The sequence below is a fragment of the Bombina bombina genome, chromosome 6 (assembly GCF_027579735.1).
Source record: "Bombina bombina isolate aBomBom1 chromosome 6, aBomBom1.pri, whole genome shotgun sequence".
Taxonomy (NCBI): Eukaryota; Metazoa; Chordata; class Amphibia; order Anura; family Bombinatoridae; genus Bombina; species Bombina bombina.
Window position 1 is genome coordinate 526,314,244 of NC_069504.1, and position 19,014 is coordinate 526,333,257.

Sequence of the window (19,014 nt, forward strand, 5' to 3'; positions counted from 1 at the left end):
GATTATTTGGGACTCACAAGTTCTTTAATTTCCATGCAAGCCATCAGCATTTGAAATAAATGCATTGTGTCACTTTTATTGAGGTTGAAAGTCTTTTTAATACTGGCAATGATTTCAGCTTCTGTGCCATCTGGGAGATTTCTGATAAAACAAAACAGTGAAGTCACATTAAAAGTCCTGATATATAATGATCTTACAGTTGTGCACTGAATTCCCAGCATCTCATTGTAATATATAGATTGTTCTTACCCTTTAAAATCTGTTTGTTTGTGAACAAATGCCAGAAGGTCAGCTGCACGTCCACTTCCCTCACAGACCACAACTGGCACTGGAGGCCTTTGATGAAGATACTCCAGTACTGTCAGCACGGTGTTAGGACCTCCCTCTAATATAAAAGCCACCAGGGGTATACGTTTGCCCGTTCCTAAAGCGATATTAGACAGATTAGAAATATAAAAGGACAGAGTATGTTCATTAAAATAAAACAATAAATAAAAATTGAAACCTCAAAAATGGTTTAATATGATGAAAATCCATACATTTTTGTTTTTAGTTTATTCAATGACTTATGTGGTCTGGTTTATAAACCTCTAAAATGTTTAATAATATTAATTGTTCTTTGAGTACTGGAAATCTACAACACTAACTGAACAAAAAAATATTTTTTTGTAGACATATTGTTCAAGTTTATTACCAATTATGGTCTAGATCTCAGTGACATTGCTAGAAAGCAGTCACAATTAAACATAATGTTTGGGGCTGTATTAGAAGAACCCTCTGATCTCAGATATCACTTACTCCTCTATAAAATGAACAATGCAATAAACTATCTGCCCATCCCTCTTAATCCTATAACCTTGGACCTCCTATACAATTAAACTATACTGGAAGTATTTTTTTATATAAGCATTGCATATATTTTTAAATAAGCACTACATTGCTTAAAAGGACAGTCTGCAATAGAATTTTTATTGTTTTAAAAGATAGATAATCCCTTTATTACCCATTCCCCAGTTTTGCATAACCAACACAGTTATATTAATATACTTTTTACCTCTGTGATTACCTCGTATCTAAGCATCTTCTGACAGCCCCCTGATCACATGACTTTTTATTTATTATCTATTGACTTGCATTTTAGCCAATTAGTGCTGTGTTGTGCTGAATCTTAAATAACTCCACAGGCATGAACACAATGTTATCTATATGGTCCACATGAACTAGCAGTCTCATGTTGTGAAAAGCGAATAAAAAAGCATGTGATAAGAGGCTGTCTGTAGTGGCTTAGAAACAGGCAGGAATTTAGAGGTTTAAATGTTATAAAGTGTATTAATATAACAATGTTGGTTGTGCAAATCTGGGGAATGGGTAGTAAAGGCGTTTTTTTTGTTTTTAAACAATAACAATTTTAGTGTTGACTGTCTCTTTAAAAGACCTGCATTAGAAAAATACATGTTTTAATAGCATTCATTCAGAGGAAATAAGCCACTGAAAAGCCCTTTAAGCTTTTTTTGTTTCATCGCCTTTGCTATGGTTGGAGTCGGAGTTGGAGACAGATACAAATGGGCTTCCACACTGATCAAGCAATCACTGTGTAGACTATTAAAGAAGTAAAAATTCAATTTCTGCTTACCTGATAAATGTATTTCTTTCATGATGGTGAGAGTCTACAAAATCATTACATGTGGCATTACTCTCTAGTCCACTAGGAGGTGTCAAAAGCACTACTACATACCAAAGCTCAGAGCTTTAATCCCTGCAACTCTCACAGAGTCCCTCAGGCATACATATGGCCAAGTAGAGGAGGAAAAACTAAAAAAGTAGGATTGAAAAAAGGGGAAAATTAAGTGCAAAGCAAGTCCTGCTGCCAAATGTACAGAATAACAAGGGCAGGCCTTGTGAACTCTCACCATCATGAAATAAATTAAATTATCAGGTAAGCAATTTTTTCAAAATATGGTGAGAGTCTACAAGATCATTACATGAGGGATCTTATGCCGAAGCAGTGAAGTCCATGAGACCCCATGAAATGGGGGGAACAATACAGGTAAGGCAGGTATGTTACTGACCAAGCGCCTCACCCCGCAACACTTTTTAGCATGCCAAAAGCAGCCTCTGAAGAGGCATTTGTGTCAAAATTGTAGAATTTAATAAAAGTATCTAAGAAAGACCAAGTAGCTGTCTTACATATCTGGTCTATGAAGACCTTATTACAGAAGGCCCAATATGTGGAAACTACTCTAGTGGAATCAGCAATAACACTTAAGCCAAACATCTAAAGTAACTGCCGCAGCTTTGTGACCTTTATGAGGTCCAGAGAAATGGAATACAATGGAACCGAACACAAGGCAGAAATCACTATTTCCTGGTTAATAGTATCTGTAGAAACCACAGCTTTAGACTGATGAAAAATCAAGAAAGAAAGCTTTCAAGACAGAGCAGACAGCTCAGAGGCCCTTCTTGCTGACAAATAGATAAATAGACAAAACCTTCCAGGACAAAAGCTGAAGGTGCAACCCATGCATGGGTTCAAATAGAGAAGCTTGAAGAACCTTTAAATTACCTTCAGAATAAGACTACAGGGAGGAGTAACTGGTTAAATTACTGAATTATAGAAATACTTCATTATGTTCGGGTGTCTTAGTCGCCCTCTACAGCATACACTGTCAGCATTTATCATTGCACAGGCATTTAGGTTGAAATGCTTGTGCAATGTTGCCCCCTGCACATTCGGCTGCTAGCAGGGGGTGTCAATCATCCTGATCGAATCTGATCGGAATTATTGCAGTCCACCACCTCAGAGGTGGTGGACGAGTTAAAGAGCAGCGGTCTTCAGACGGAAGGATCTTGCGGAATAAGCAGCATTTGCTGCTTGATAAATTGGCCCCTATATCCTTTAGTGCACTAATTACACATTTTTTTTTGCATTTTATATTTATACTTTTCTGTAGAAAAAATATAATTCCCTCTGTCCTTTTGAGGAAATTAGGTCTCACATTGGTTGAAGAACTCCTATCAGAGGACATGTAGATAAGCACTTTAAAATTCACCTCAATCCATGTTGGAGTCAAATATTTGATGGATTCTGATAGAGTGGGAGTGATTAAAGCTCTGGAAAGTAGGGGTGTTTTTGCCCCCTCCAGTGGACAGGAGTGTGATGAACTTTTGGACTCTAACCATCTTATGAAATAAATATATATTGAAGTATATTACAAATTAAAACTAGGAATTCAATTTCTAGTTTAATATCCTCCCTCCACTGCTCTTAACCCTAACCATGCCATGCCCAAAACCTTAGCTCTTACCACTACCTCCAGAAGCAACAAGTCTGTGCCACAACTACCATTACATTAACCCTTTACCATACCCTCCTTTAATATGATTTTTGTCATTCTTATTGGTTAAAAAATTTGAGAGGTAAATAGCAAAACCAAGCCCACCATCTCTACACTCCTGTTTATTCAATTGATTAACCAGTAAGGAATTACTGTGTGGGACCTTCTCCAGTCTGGCCATGATATGCTAACAGATTTTACTGTGTCAAGGTATATGTAAGGTTAATAAATATATATATTTTAATCATATATTTTAAGGTTAATAAATATATATATATTTAATCAGATATCTGGCTGGTCAGTAGAAAATGATTCATTTCATTCAGAAAAACTGACTTCAATCATGTTTAGTTCTCCCCCACTCAGCATGCAAAGTTATTCTAAACACACAAGTGAGGACAATAGAGCATTTGGTTTAATTAAATTTAACAACCATTTCAAGAGATCATATATCTTACTACATGGAAATATATGATAAAATCACAATGTTGCCTGGCAGTCTGGCCTAGTTGAGATATTTTGTGGGAAGTAACCCTGTACATTTCAAATGCAAATAACCCCTGCTGTGTGACTCTGACATTTAGATACACGTAATTCAGACACTACGTCTGGGAGGGTTTGCCAGCACTGAACCATGGACTCAAAAATAAAAACATTTTTTTTATTCTCTCTGGCCTAGATTTGGAGTTCGGCGGTAGAAGGGCTGTTAACGCTCCGCGGGCTTTTTTCTGGCCGCACCATAAATTTAACTCTGGTATCGAGAGTTCAAACAAATGCTGCGTTAGGCTCCAAAAAAGGAGCGTAGAGCATTTTTACCGCAAATGCAACTCTCGATACCAGAGTTGCTTACGGACGCGGCCAGCCTCAAAAACGTGCTCGTGCACGATATCCCCATAGGAAACAATGGGGCTGTTTGAGCTGAAAAAAAAACCTAACACCTGCAAAAAAAGCAGCGTTCAGCTCCTAACGCAGCCCCATTGTTTCCTATGGGGAAACACTTCCTACGTCTGCACCTAACACTCTAACATGTACCCCGAGTCTAAACACCCCTAACCTTACACTTATTAACCCCTAATCTGCCGCCCCCGCTATCGCTGACCCCTGCATATTATTTTTAACCCCTAATCTTCCGCTCCGTAAACCGCCGCTACTTACATTATCCCTATGTACCCCTAATCTGCTGCCCCTAACACCGCCGACCCCTATATTATATTTATTAACCCCTAATCTGCCCCCCACAACGTCGCCGACACCTGCCTACACTTATTAACCCCCTAATCTGCCGAAGCGGACCTGAGCGCTACTATAATAAATGTATTAACCCCTAATCCGCCTCACTAACCCTATCATAAATAGTATTAACCCCTAATCTGCCCTCCCTAACATCGCCGACACCTAACTTCAATTATTAACCCCTAATCTGACGACCGGAGCTCACCGCTACTATAATAAATGGATTAACCCCTAAAGCTAAGTCTAACCCTAACACTAACACCCCCCTAAGTTAAATATAATTTAAATCTAACGAAATAAATTAACTCTTATTAAATAAATTATTCCTATTTAAAGCTAAATACTTACCTGTAAAATAAACCCTAATATAGCTACAATATAAATTATAATTATATTATAGCTATTTTAGGATTTATATTTATTTTACAGGCAACTTGGTAATTATTTTAACCAGGTACAATAGCTATTTAATAGTTACCTAGTTAAAATAATAACAAATTTACCTGTAAAATAAATCCTAACCTAAGATATAATTAAACCTAACACTACCCTATCAATAAATTAATTAAATAAACTACCTACAATTACCTACAATTAACCTAACACTACACTATCAATAAATTAATTAAACACAATTGCTACAAATAACTACAATTACATAAACTAGCTAAAGTACAAAAAATAAAAAAGAACTAAGTTACAAAAAATAAAAAAATATTTACAAACATAAGAAAAATATTACAACAATTTTAAACTAATTACACCTACTCTAAGCCCCCTAATAAAATAACAAAGCCCCCCAAAATAAAAAATTCCCTACCCTATTCTAAATTAAAAAAGGTAAAAGCTCTTTTACCTTACCAGCCCTGAACAGGGCCCTTTGCGGGGCATGCCCCAAGAATTTCAGCTCTTTTGCCTGTAAAAAAAAACATACAATACCCCCCCCCCCAACATTACAACCCACCACCCACATACCCCTAATCTAACCCAAACCCCCCTTAAATAAACCTAACACTAAGCCCCTGAAGATCTTCCTACCTTGTCTTCACCATCCAGGTTCACCGATCCGTCCTGAAGAGCTCCTCCGATGTCCTGATCCAAGCCCAAGCGGGGGGCTGAAGAGGTCCAGGATCCGGTCAAAGTCTTCATCCAAGCGGGGCAGAAGAGGATCTTCCATCCGATTGAAGTCTTCATCCAAGCAGCATCCATCCGGAGCGAAGCGGCAGGATCCTGAAGACCTCCAGCGCAGAACATCCATCCGGCCCGACGACTGAACGACAAATGACTGTTCCTTTAAGGGACGTCATCCAAGATGGCGTCCCTCGAATTCCGATTGGCTGATAGGATTCTATCAGCCAATCGGAATTAAGGTAGGAATTTTCTGATTGGCTGATGGAATCAGCCAATCAGAATCAAGTTCAATCCGATTGGCTGATCCAATCAGCCAATCAGATTGAGCTCGCATTCTATTGGCTGTTCCGATCAGCCAATAGAATGCGAGCTCAAATCTGATTGGCTGATCGGATCAGCCAATCGGATTGAACTTGATTCTGATTGGCTGATTCCATCAGCCAATCAGAAAATTCCTACCTTAATTCTGATTGGCTGATAGAATCCTATCAGCCAATCGGAATTCGAGGGACGCCATCTTGGATGACGTCCCTTAAAGAAACAGTCATTCGTCGTTCAGTCGTCGGGCCGGATGGATGTTCCGCGCTGGAGGTCTTCAGGATCCTGCCGCTTCGCTCCGGATGGATGCTGCTTGGATGAAGACTTCAATCGGATGGAAGATCCTCTTCTGCCCCGCTTGGATGAAGACTTTGACCGGATCATGGACCTCTTCAGCCCCCCGCTTGGGCTTGGATCAGGACATCGGAGGAGCTCTTCAGGACGGATCGGTGAACCTGGATGGTGAAGACAAGGTAGGAAGATCTTCAGGGGCTTAGTGTTAGGTTTATTTAAGGGGGGTTTGGGTTAGATTAGGGGTATGTGGGTGGTGGGTTGTAATGTTGGGGGGGGGTATTGTATGGTTTTTTTTACAGGCAAAAGAGCTGAAATTCTTGGGGCATGCCCCGCAAAGGGCCCTGTTCAGGGCTGGTAAGGTAAAAGAGCTTTTACCTTTTTTAATTTAGAATAGGGTAGGGAATTTTTTTATTTTGGGGGGCTTTGTTATTTTATTAGGGGGCTTAGAGTAGGTGTAATTAGTTTAAAATTGTTGTAATATTTTTCTTATGTTTGTAAATATTTTTTTATTTTTTGTAACTTAGTTCTTTTTTATTTTTTGTACTTTAGCTAGTTTATGTAATTGTAGTTATTTGTAGAAATTGTGTTTAATTAATTTATTGATAGTGTAGTGTTAGGTTAATTGTAGGTAATTGTAGGTAGTTTATTTAATTAATTTATTGATAGGGTAGTGTTAGGTTTAATTATAACTTAGGTTAGGATTTATTTTACAGGTAAATTTGTTATTATTTTAACTAGGTAACTATTAAATAGCTATTGTACCTGGTTAAAATAATTACCAAGTTGCCTGTAAAATAAATATAAATCCTAAAATAGCTATAATATAAATATAATTTATATTGTAGCTATATTAGGGTTTATTTTACAGGTAAGTATTTAGCTTTAAATAGGAATAATTTATTTAATAAGAGTTAATTTATTTCGTTAGATTTAAATTATATTTAATTTAGGGGGGTGTTAGTGTTAGGGTTAGACTTAGCTTTAGGGGTTAATCCATTTATTATAGTAGCGGTGAGCTCCGCTCGTCAGATTAGGGGTTAATAATTGAAGTTAGGTGTCGGCGATGTTAGGGAGGGCAGATTAGGGGTTAATAACTTTATTATAGTAGCGCTCAGGTCCGCTCGGCAGATTAGGGGTTAATAAGTGTAGGCAGGTGTCGGCGATGTTGAGGGGGGCAGATTAGGGGTTAATAAATATAATATAGGGGTCGGCGGTGTTAGGGGCAGCAGATTAGGGGTACATAGGGATAACGTAGGTGGCGGCGCTTTGCGGTCGGAAGATTAGGGGTTAATTATTTTAAGTAGCTGGCGGCGACGTTGTGGGGGGCAGGTTAGGGGTTAATAAATGTAATACAGGGGTCGGCGGTGTTAGGGGCAGCAGATTAGGGGTACATAAGTATAACGTAGGTGGCGGTCGGCAGATTAGGGGTTAAAAAATTTTAATCGAGTGGCGGCAATGTGGGGGGAGCTCGGTTTAGGGGTACATAGGTAGTTTATGGGTGTTAGTGTACTTTAGGGTACAGTAGTTTAGAGCTTTATGAACCGGCGTTAGCCCAGAAAGCTCTTAACTCCTGCTATTTTCCTGCGGCTGGAGTTTTGTCGTTAGAGCTCTAACGCTCACTTCAGAAACGACTCTAAATACCGGAGTTAGGAAGATCCCATTGAAAAGATAGGTTACGCAATTGACGTAAGGGGATCTGCGGTATGGAAAAGTCGCGGCTGAAAAGTGAGCGTTAGACCCTTTAATCACTGACTCCAAATACCAGCGGGCGGCCAAAACCAGCGTTAGGAGCCTCTAACGCTGGTTTTCACGGCTAACGCCAAACTCCAAATCTAGGCCTCTGTTTTCCAGAAATCTAATGAAAATTATAAGAGCAACTGAGTTAATGAGATATCTGGATGAATGAATATATGACAGTGTGTGATCTGCTGGATTTTTGTATGGTTTTGAACACTGCATAGAAATGAATGTGTGTGTGTATATATATATATATATATATATATATATTTTTTTTTTTTTTTTATTTGTTTTTTGAAAGCATAAAATGTCTTAGCCTCTGTGTTTTTAAAGAATATAAATATATATTTGTGGACCTAAAAAGAAAAGATTAATGACACTGCTTTTATTTCAGATGGACCATGGGAAAATTCATGCAGGCAGAATTTGTTGGAGATGTAGAACATGCTGTATTTGTGTAGATACATATATATATAACAGATGTATAAATGCCATTCATTTCAGAATAATTAGCAGTATTAATTTGCTTTAATATAATATAATGTTAGTCACATGATGTTTCATATCAAAATGATCAGAGAGGTGATGTGATATTACCCCATCTGTGATTGATTTTGTGAGAGATTGATGCAGGAAGTTATGGTCTAATGAATAACCTTTTCATAGAAACATGAATTATTTAAAAATGTTAGATGGTTGAATGTATTGCTGTATTGTCATGCTGCCCCCCGGTGCTGTGATGCAAGAACTACAGCCAGAAGACTTTTTGGCTGTTAAAAATGAAATTTCAAAGGGCCAATCCGAGACAAGGCTTCCGTTTGGGCATTTCCAACCTCACCAATGATGGGTAATGATCAAAAAAGGGGAGGGGGAGATCAGATGATTTAGCCCCCAGCATAGAGGAAAAAAGGGCTGCTTGCTGCTGGCTATCTCTGACTAAACCTGAAGGAAAATAACTGATGCGGTTATTATAAAGCACGGCTACCTTTATGCTCCATATGCATATATCCCCAATTTTGTATTCTGAGGTGAGATCGTTCCTATAAAGAGATATTGGATATCGATTGGTGTTCATCCTGGTAAGTATTAAAATATTGTGATAGATTGAAAAGAGCAAATTGTGTTTTTAAATTGTATTTCATAGCCTTGAATAGCTCTTAGTTTGCCTTTTGTATGCAAAACATTTAAGCAAACCTTTATTGTTACTGTATGTAATAGACTTAAAGAAATAAATTGTATTTTAAAGCTAGCATTTCATAGCCTGTGTACTGTTAAGCTAATCCTAAATTTTAAATTTTTTATCTGTGCAAATATATAATTATAAGTCAGAATTGGGTTTTTGCATAAATAATATATACAATTTCTGATGTTTTAAATTAGAATTGTGTTAGAATAAATTGTGGGTAAATAGCCGAGTATATTATTTAGAATCTCATTGTGTTAATTGAATGAAAGGCTATTGTAAATAGGCTGGTTTTAAAGGCAAACTTTTCTGGGCTTTGTAAGAAGTATAGCATATTTTAATTAGTTTTTAAACGCATATAATATTGTTTCATGTTCTGGTATTACAAATATATTCCAATATGCTCATAGATATTTACTAATAAAAAGAACTCAGATATTTATATTAATTTGATTGTATTAGTATATGCATATTTGATTGTGGGTTTAATTTAAAGAAAGATTGTTAAATGTATTCAGTTATAACCCTGCCATATACTCACATATTATTTGGAGAGTACTGCTAAGATTCTTATAAATATACTGACAACTGTGAAGAGGGTTAAAGAAGTTCTATTTAAGTGAGTTGTTCATTTTACATAGAACCAAAAACTTTTGCAGACAGGATTAGTTCATGAACCCTTAAAGTAATTCCTGGTTTTACTAAGAGGTCCAGGAGAAGGCTGAGAACATGGGCTTTAATCATATTAAACATACATGGCAATAGTAACACTCACGTGCATGGATTTGGTGTAGACTCAGTTTGCTTTCCAGTTCTCTTCGAATCTGGGTTTCTCCTCCATGTTTTCCAGTTGTTCCATCATCCACTAGTATGAAGTGGGAATGGAGACTATTCAGCACATGAAGTTTACTTAAAGGGTTTAGCAAAGTTTGATATGGCGCATCAACCTAATCAAAACAAATATAATCAAATGTAGCACATAGAAGAGAAGAAAAACTTTTGATTGATGTATTCAGCACTTACATTCTTTCCAATAAGATCATTTCTGCCTTCAATAATGCCCCATGGAGCAATTCCAATTGTGTAAACCTTATGAGATAACCGGGAAGCATGTTCTTTTAGGGCATCTCCAATATGTGCTGCTACTCCTTTAAAAAGGAAAAATAAGACCATGAACTGCCATAAATTATGCAAGTATCTATTTATTAAAAAAACACCTAGTGCAACCTAGTGTATTGTATTGTGGCATTTTTAAATAAATATCATCAAAATCATACTGAGAAACCATAGTGGTATTACTATTAAATTAAATATTAAAAATTAGGGATAAGGGTTTTTAGTCTCTTTAAATACAACACATAGGTCCAAGGTGTGTAAACATTTTACAAAACTGATATTTATAAATAGGGCTTTTGTCCAGTATAGTAAAGAGCACATATTTGTCCATTACCATTATTTATCCCTCCAGTTAATATCCAGGCTCCCGTTGTCATTGCAGCTTTTACAAATCCTTTACTAAGAGCTTCTTTAACACAAGGATGAAGTTCAAACTTCTGTGTTCCTCCATGCACAGAGATTACAAGTTTTGGAAGTTTCATTCTCCATTCTTTCAGCATGAGCTGAAGAATATCTTCAACATTACTATCATCTGACAATCTTATATACTGGAAGGAAACAAATTAGAAGTTAACGACAATATACATATTGCAGCAAATTTACACATGAAACTGTTCAAAATAATCCTCTCGTTGTTAATCATATCTATATTATATTGTAAGTATTTTTTATCAATGAGATACCAAACTTTTATGCAATTTGACTAATATAGCGTTGCGGAATCTGTTGGTGGCCTACAAATAACCGATAATAATAATATCAAGGCCTTATATTGGCCCCACCTATAATATGAATTTAGTAATATTAGTGCATGGTTAATTTACTGAAACTGAAGTTATAATGAGGCTTCCACTAGAAGGGCCTAACAAACTGTATCAGATGCCTTCTCAGCATCTGAGAACAACTAGCTACACTGGTTCCCCAGACAAATCATCTTACTTTAAAGGGACACTAAACCCAAAATTTTATTTTATGATTCAGGGTAGAGAAATACAGTTATAAACAACTTTCCAATTTACTTCTATTATCTTATTTTGCTTCATTTTTTAGATATCCTCATTGGATGAAATAGCAATGAAACGATGGGTGAGCCAATCACACAAGGCATATGTGTGTAGCCACCCCAATCAGCAGCTACTGAGCCTATCTAGATATGCTTTTCAGCAAAGGGATATATAAGAGAATGAAGCAAATTAGATAATAGAAGTAAATTAGAAAGTTGTTTAAAAGTGCATGTTCTTTCCAAAACATGAAAAAAATGGATTTAGTGTCTCTTTAAGGTTAATAATCTTTTGAAGGGACACTTAAGTCAAAATTAAACTTTCATGATTCAGAAGAGCATGCAGTTTTAAACAACTTTCTAATTAACTGGGGGCACCAGCTACTACTGAGGAAGTGTACAAACGTTCAAAGTGTATATACTTAAGAGTCTGTTATTGGCTGGTAAATGTAACATGATACAGGAGTAGGTGGCAATATTGAAGTACATTTTTGAAATTGTCAGAAAAATCTACTGCTCCTTTAAAATTCAGTCTTATTGCATTGCCTTTTTATTATGCATTTGTTGATTAAGTAACTCTACAAAGTATTTAATGGGTCTTTAAGCATTTTCAGAATCCTGTAATACACCTGTCCTGATTAAGATGGACCAGTTCAAGTAGCAGGGCAGAACATTTCCAAACAAGCACTATGGTACATCATTTACAGACAGGTGCATTGGGAATGTAAAAAAAAAAAGGTCCTTCAGGAAGAAACATGCATAGGTGCGGAACTTCCATTTGTAATAAAACAACCTTTCTAGGTCAGATTTTAATGGACTTTATTGAGATTCCAGTGGTTGTAGTTTCATCTATTTAAATCGTTTACAGGATACTGAAAATGCTCAATTACTTCCATTGTGCAATGTTTCCTCCTTCTGCCAAGAAGCTTGGAATCCTTTTTATTGTAAATGTCATTTAGCTACATAGACTTAATTTTAAGATCAGGCTGGGGGATCTCAGTTTGCTTCCTTGTTCTGGAATGGAATTTGTAATAGTTTAGGAACTCCCGATTTATCTTGTAACCATTCCCAAATGAATGACCGAATGAGTACAGCATTTTCCATCTGCTGAAAATGTTCTATTAGTTTTGTAGTATAAAATCTTTCATTTACCTTAGCAATGCAATCCATTTGATCCACCATGAAAAGTTAATGGTACCATAAGCATTTGTTGAGCTTTCACTGTATGTCTCTTCTGCCGTCCATCGTTCAGAGTCTTCATACCCACTTCTATACACATGATCTTGTTGAGAGGCTGATAGCAGGATTTTCAGTGAAAAAAGAATGTTGCTTTAAAAAACGACCACAGCAGCACCTAACAGAAAGCAGATTTGTTATCATATAGCAAGTAGCACTCAATTCCAATTTATTTCAGGTCCACAGTCAGTGGAAAAAAAGTCTGAATAATTTATTGCTAACAAAACAGTCAGACTATAGATTTTATAACCAGGGGGTTGTGGCACTAAGAGATTGCTCAGGGTGGGTATCATAGTGCAGAATTTCCTTTTAGTGGCTCGCTTTGTGTAATACAGACTATATAATCCCCAATGTTTTCATTTACAAACCATTGTGTCAATCTTATTGAAGTTCTTGGAGTATCAAAGGTGTAAAGGTGTAAGTTCGTTAGGTTAAATCTAAGCAGGGTTATCTCAAATTATTTAAAGAGGCATTATACAAAAATGTGTTTCCAGTGGGAGAACATGGGGCCAGATTACGAGTTGGAGCTCAAATGTTTTGCGCGCAAGTTATAAGGGTTATTATGGTGTTAGCTCGCATCAGGCTTACCGCTGTTATTACGAGTTGAAAGTAAACGCGATCGCTTGAGCGCAATTGCGATTTATGCTAGATTGATTACCCTACTCCTCAGAGCTCTGGTTAACTGTTTTACAAAAAAAAAAGTTGCACAAAACACAACAAAAATACATTACAAAGTACAGTTAAATTTATAATAACACCATCTAATAAAAATGATTTCAAAAGGGGGCGGAGCCGGGCCAGCGTCTGTAATGGCTGCATACGATTTTGCTCCGGATCGAGGAGAACCTTCCGAGGCAGAATCCTCAGGACGCCAGACCCAAACTGGGATAAAAACACTGACTCGCCTTAATGGACGGGTAGGGGCATCAAATGATACCGGGACATCTGAGGGAAAGTGGCAGAATGCTCCGGACCGGCAGACAAGTAGGCCCGTAAGCCTATCTATGAAACACCCTGAGGCTCATCAGACAAGTGGTAGAAACACCACTCTCCCCACACATCAGATGCCTCAGTATATGAATCTACCTATCTGGGGATAATTAAGTCTAGTTGGGCTTTTACTTACTACAGCAGAGACGCTGACTAAACCCCATAGACTCTAACACATGGCTAAAACAAACCCACTATAAGCCCCACTCTACTCATGGACTTTGCACGGAAAATTAGAGCTACCATAAAAACTCTACACACAAAAATATGCACTGTGGCCTCTAGTTATCAAGCTCCGTACGTACCTGCATCATCCGGCCCCAATTCGCTCGCCTAAGCTCACCTCACATCGCCGCCACAGACTGAATACGTTCGCAAAGTTAGCAAAAAGCTGTCAAAAAGCCGCGTACCAAGTACGGGGCGATGAGCAGCGGACTTGATAGTTATCACTCATCCGATCTCGCTGCTCTTTCGGCTTTTCTACAGCTTTATTGATACCCCTGTCAGCTAAGCACTCACACTATACTATACTGTTCTACCCCCTATACTGGCGCCCCCGGAGCCCCCCGCAACTAAATAAAGTTATTACCCCCTAAACCGCCGCAACTATAATAAATGTATTAACCCCTAAACCGCCGCCCAGGACCCCGCCGCAACTATACATTAAATATATTAACACCTAAACCGCCGCTCCCAGAACCCCTCCGCCACCTACATAAATACCTATTAACCCCTTATCCTGCCGATAGGATATAGTATATATATATATAATATATATATATATATTATATATATATATATATAATTTTGTATTTCTTTTAGCTAGGTAGTTATGAAATAGTTTAATAACTATTTAATAACTATTGTACCTAGTTAAAATAAATACAAATTTACTGTAAAATAAATATAAATCCTAAAATAGCTACAATGTAATTATTAATTACATTGTAGCTATCTTAGGGTTTATTTTACAGGTAAGTATTTCATTTTAAATAGGAATAATTTATTAATGATAGTGTAGTGTTAGGTGTAATTGTAACTTAGGTTAGTTTTTATTTTACAGGTAAATTTGTCTTTATTTTATCTAGGTAGCTATTAAATAGTTCTTAACTATTTAATAACTATTGTACCTGTTAAAATAAATTTACATTTGCCTGTAAAATAAAGATAAAGCCTAAAATAGCTACAATATAATTATTAGTTATATTGTAGCTATATTAGGGTTTATTTTATAGGTAAGTATTTAGTTTTAAATAGGATTAATTTAGTTAATAAGAGTAATTTTTATTCAGATTTATTAAAATAATATTTAAGTTAGGGGGGTGTTAGGGTTAGTGTTAGACTTAGGTTTAGGGGTTAATTAGTTTAATATAGATGGCGGCGGTATAGGGGGGGCAGGATAGGGGTTAATACATTTATTATAGGTGGCGACGGTGTAGGGGGGGCAGATTAGGGGTTAATAAGTTTGATATAGGTGGCGGCGGGGTCCGGGAGCGGTGGTTTAGGGGTTAAACAATTTATTTAGATGCGGCGGGGTAGGGATCCACAGGATAGGGGTTAATAAATTTATTATAGGTGGCGGCGGTATAGGGGGGGCAAGATAGGGGTTAATAGGTATTATGTAGGTGGCGGTGGGCTCTGGAGCGGCGGTTTTAGGGGTTAATAAGTTTATTAGAGTGGCGGTGGGCTCCGGGAGCGGCGGTTTTAGGGGTTAATAAGTTTATTAGAGTGGCGGTGGGCTCTGGGAGCGGCGGTTTAGGGGGTATTAACTTTATTTAGGTGGCGGCGGTGTAGGGGGGGCAGATTAGGGGTGTTTAGACTCGGGGTACATGTTAGGGTGTTAGGTGCAGACATCTCCCATAGGAATCAATGGGATAACGGGCAGCAGCGAACATGACTTTCGCTATGGTCCGACTGCCATTGATTCCTATGGGATCTGCCGCCTACCAGGGCGGCGGATTGAAAACCAGGTACGCTGGACCGGAAAAGTGCTGAGCGTACGCTGCTAGGAATTTGATAACTTTCAAAAGTAGTCAGATTGTGCCGAACTTGCGTTCGGCACATCTGGAGTGTACGTAAGAATCGATCTGTGGTCGGACTGAGTCTCGCGCGGATCGTAGCTTACGTCACAAAATTCTACTTTTGCCGGTCTCTAGCCTTTGATAACTAAGGCGAATCAGCCTTGCCACAAATACGCTGCGGAATCCAGCGTATTTGAGGTTGACGGCTTGATAACTAGAGGGCCTGTGTGCGCTTTGCTCAACTACTATGAATAAATAAATAATTTTGCCTTTAACAGATGCACTAACAAACTGCAGGCTTGCCCATATTCAGAAATATTGAAGAGTGTTGGAAGTACATTTAACCACAGAGGGTTACCGCTGCTCACCTAAGAATATACACCTTGCACCCCTGTAAACCTTCTTGAGGCATATAACTTCGAACTATCTAGATATTATAAGGCCTCCTGAAGAAGCTACACCCCTGTGCTGAAGATTTCTATTTTATTAATACTGGGATGCAACAACATGGCATCAAAACGCACAACTCGGCCTAATAGGTCTAGTAAAGGCCCGGTATCATCCAGTTCTAAAATGGATAACCTCTTTAACCCCTTAACAACGCATGTCATACAGGGTACGTCGCACACAACCTGGTCTTAAAAGACCAGCGACGTACCCTGTACGACATTAGGGGTTTAAAGCAGCTGGGAAGCGATCCTGCTCGCTTCCAGCCGCTTCCGGTTATTTGCAGGATGCCTCGATATTGAGGCATCCTGCAATAACACCCCTGGGCCATCCGATGCAGAGAGAGCCACTCCGTGGCCCTCTCTGCACCGGACAATCGATGGCCGGGTTATCGTTGGTGGGAGCTGACTTGGGAGGCGGGTGGCGGCCATCGAATGGGCCGGGGTAGTGTTGAGGGGGGCGGGATCGGGGGCATGGCCGATGGGGGGCACGCACAGGCGTGCGCGCATGCACGGGGGCGGCAGGCGGGGCGCGTGCACGGGGCGGGAGCGGGTTGGGAACTGCTAAACTACAGAAAAGTTTTGTTTGTATAAGTGAGAGAAAGGGGTATTTTAATGTTTTAAAACAAACAATCGAAGATATCTAGGAGGGGGTTGGGGGGTTGGTCTTTGGTGGTGGGGGGGAGCTACACTACAGAAAATTGGAAAATTTTTTAAAAAAACAACAATTTTATTCTAAACTGGGTACTGGCAGACAGTTTCCAGTACCCAAGATGGCGCCCATTAAGGCAGAGGGGGAGGGTTAGAGAGCTGTTTGGTGGGGGATCAGTCAGGTTGGGGGCTACAGGGGGGGTCCTACACATCAGCATATGTAAATATGCTTTTTTAAAAAAAGCCTAAATATACCTTTTATTTTAGTACTGGCAGAGTTGCTCTGCCAGTACTAAAGATGGCGGGACAATTGTGGGGTGGGGGAGGGAAGAGAGCTGTTTGGGAGGGGATCAGGGGGTCTGATGTTTCAGGTGGGAGGCTGAGCTCTACACTAAAGCTAAAATTAACCCTGCAAGCTCCCTACAAGCTACATAATTAACCCCTTCACTGCTAGCCATAATACACGTGTGATACGCAGCGGCATTTAGCGGCCTCTAAGTACCAAAAAGCACGACCAAAGCCATATATGTCTGCTATTTCTGAACAAAGGGGATCCCATAATTGCACAAGCTGTTTGTAAATGATTTCAGTGAGAAAACCTAAAATTGGTGAAAAATTTAAGTTTTTTTAATTTGATCGCATTTTGCGGTGAAATGGTAGCATGAAATATACCAAAATGGGTCTAGATCAATACTTGGGGTTGTCTACTACACTACACTAAAGCTAAAATTACCCAAAAAGCTCCTACATGCTCCCTAATTAACCCCTTCACTGCTGGGCATAATACACGTGTGGTGCACAGTGCATTTAGCAGCTTCTAATACCAAAAAGCAACACCAAAGCCATATATGTCTGCTATTTCTGAACAAAGGGGATCCCAGAGAAAATTTACAACCATTTATGCCATATTGCACAAGCTGTTTGTAAATAATTTCAGTGAGAAACCGAAAGTTTGTGAAAAAATTTGTGAAAAAGTGAACTATATTTTGTATTTGATTGCATTAGGCGGTGAAATGGTGGCATGAAATATACCAAAATTGGCCTAGATCAATACTTTGGGATGTCTACTCAAAAAAAAATATATACATGTCAATGGATAATTCAGGGATTCCTGAAAGATATTAGGGTTCCAATGTAACTAGTGCTAATTTTGAAAAAAATGGTTTGGAAATAGCAAAGTGCTACTTGTATTTATGGCCCTATAACATGCAAAAAAAGCAAAGAACATGTAAACATTGGGTATTTCTAAACACAGGACAAAATGTAGAAACTATTTAGCATGGGTGTTTTTTGGTGGATGTAGATGTGTAACAGATTTTGGGTCAAAGTTAGAAAAAACATAATTTATGTAAGAACTTACTGATAAATTCATTTCTTTCATATTAACAAGAGTCCATGAGCTAGTGACGTATGGGATATACATTCCTACCAGGAGGGCAAAGTTTCCCAAACCTTAAAATGCCTATAAATACACCCCTCACCACACCCACAAATCAGTTTAACGAATAGCCAAGAAGTGGGGTGATAAGAAAAAAAGTGCGAAGCATATAAAATAAGGAATTGGAATAATTGTGCTTTATACAAAAAAATCATAACCACCACAAAAAAGGGTGGGCCTCATGGACTCTTGTTAATATGAAAGAAATGAATTTATCAGGTAAGTTCTTACATAAATTATGTTTTCTTTCATGTAATTAACAAGAGTCCATGAGCTAGTGACGTATGGGATAATGACTACCCAAGATGTGGATCTTTCCACACAAGAGTCACTAGAGAGGGAGGGATAAAATAAAGACAGCCAATTCCTGCTGAAAATAATCCACACCCAAAATAAAGTTTAACGAAAAACATAAGCAGAAGATTCAAACTGAAACCGCTGCCTGAAGAACTTTTCTACCAAAAACTGCTTCAGAAGAAGAAAATACATCAAAATGGTAGAATTTAGTAAAAGTATGCAAAGAGGACCAAGTTGCTGCTTTGCAGATCTGGTCAAACCGAAGCTTCATACCTAAACGCCCAGGAAGTAGATACTGACCTAGTAGAATGAGCTGTAATTCTCTGAGGCGGAATTTTACCCGACTCAACATAGGCAAGATGAATTAAAGATTTTAACCAAGATGCCAAAGAAATGGCAGAAGCTTTCTGGCCTTTCCTAGAACCGAAAAGATAACAAATAGACTAGAAGTCTTACGGAAAGATTTCGTAGCTTCAACATAATATTTCAAAGCTCTAACAACATCCAAAGAATGCAACGATTTCTCCTTAGAATTCTTAGGATTAGGACATAATGAAGGAACCACAATTTCTCTACTAATGTTGTTGT

The 19,014-nt window shown here is 38.2% G+C and overlaps 1 protein-coding gene across 1 annotated transcript in view; it reads right to left on the reverse strand.

Moving 5' to 3' along the window:
• LOC128664510 (transient receptor potential cation channel subfamily M member 7-like) overlaps positions 1-19,014 on the reverse strand; it is a 288,636-nt gene that overhangs the window by 220,282 nt on the left and 49,340 nt on the right. Inside the window, 8 exon segments of the mRNA XM_053719331.1 lie at positions 18-141; positions 250-424; positions 10,007-10,178; positions 10,255-10,379; positions 10,682-10,895; positions 11,093-11,129; positions 12,500-12,633; positions 12,635-12,701. Of these exon segments, the coding sequence (XP_053575306.1) occupies positions 18-141; positions 250-424; positions 10,007-10,178; positions 10,255-10,379; positions 10,682-10,895; positions 11,093-11,129; positions 12,500-12,633; positions 12,635-12,701 (1,048 nt within the window).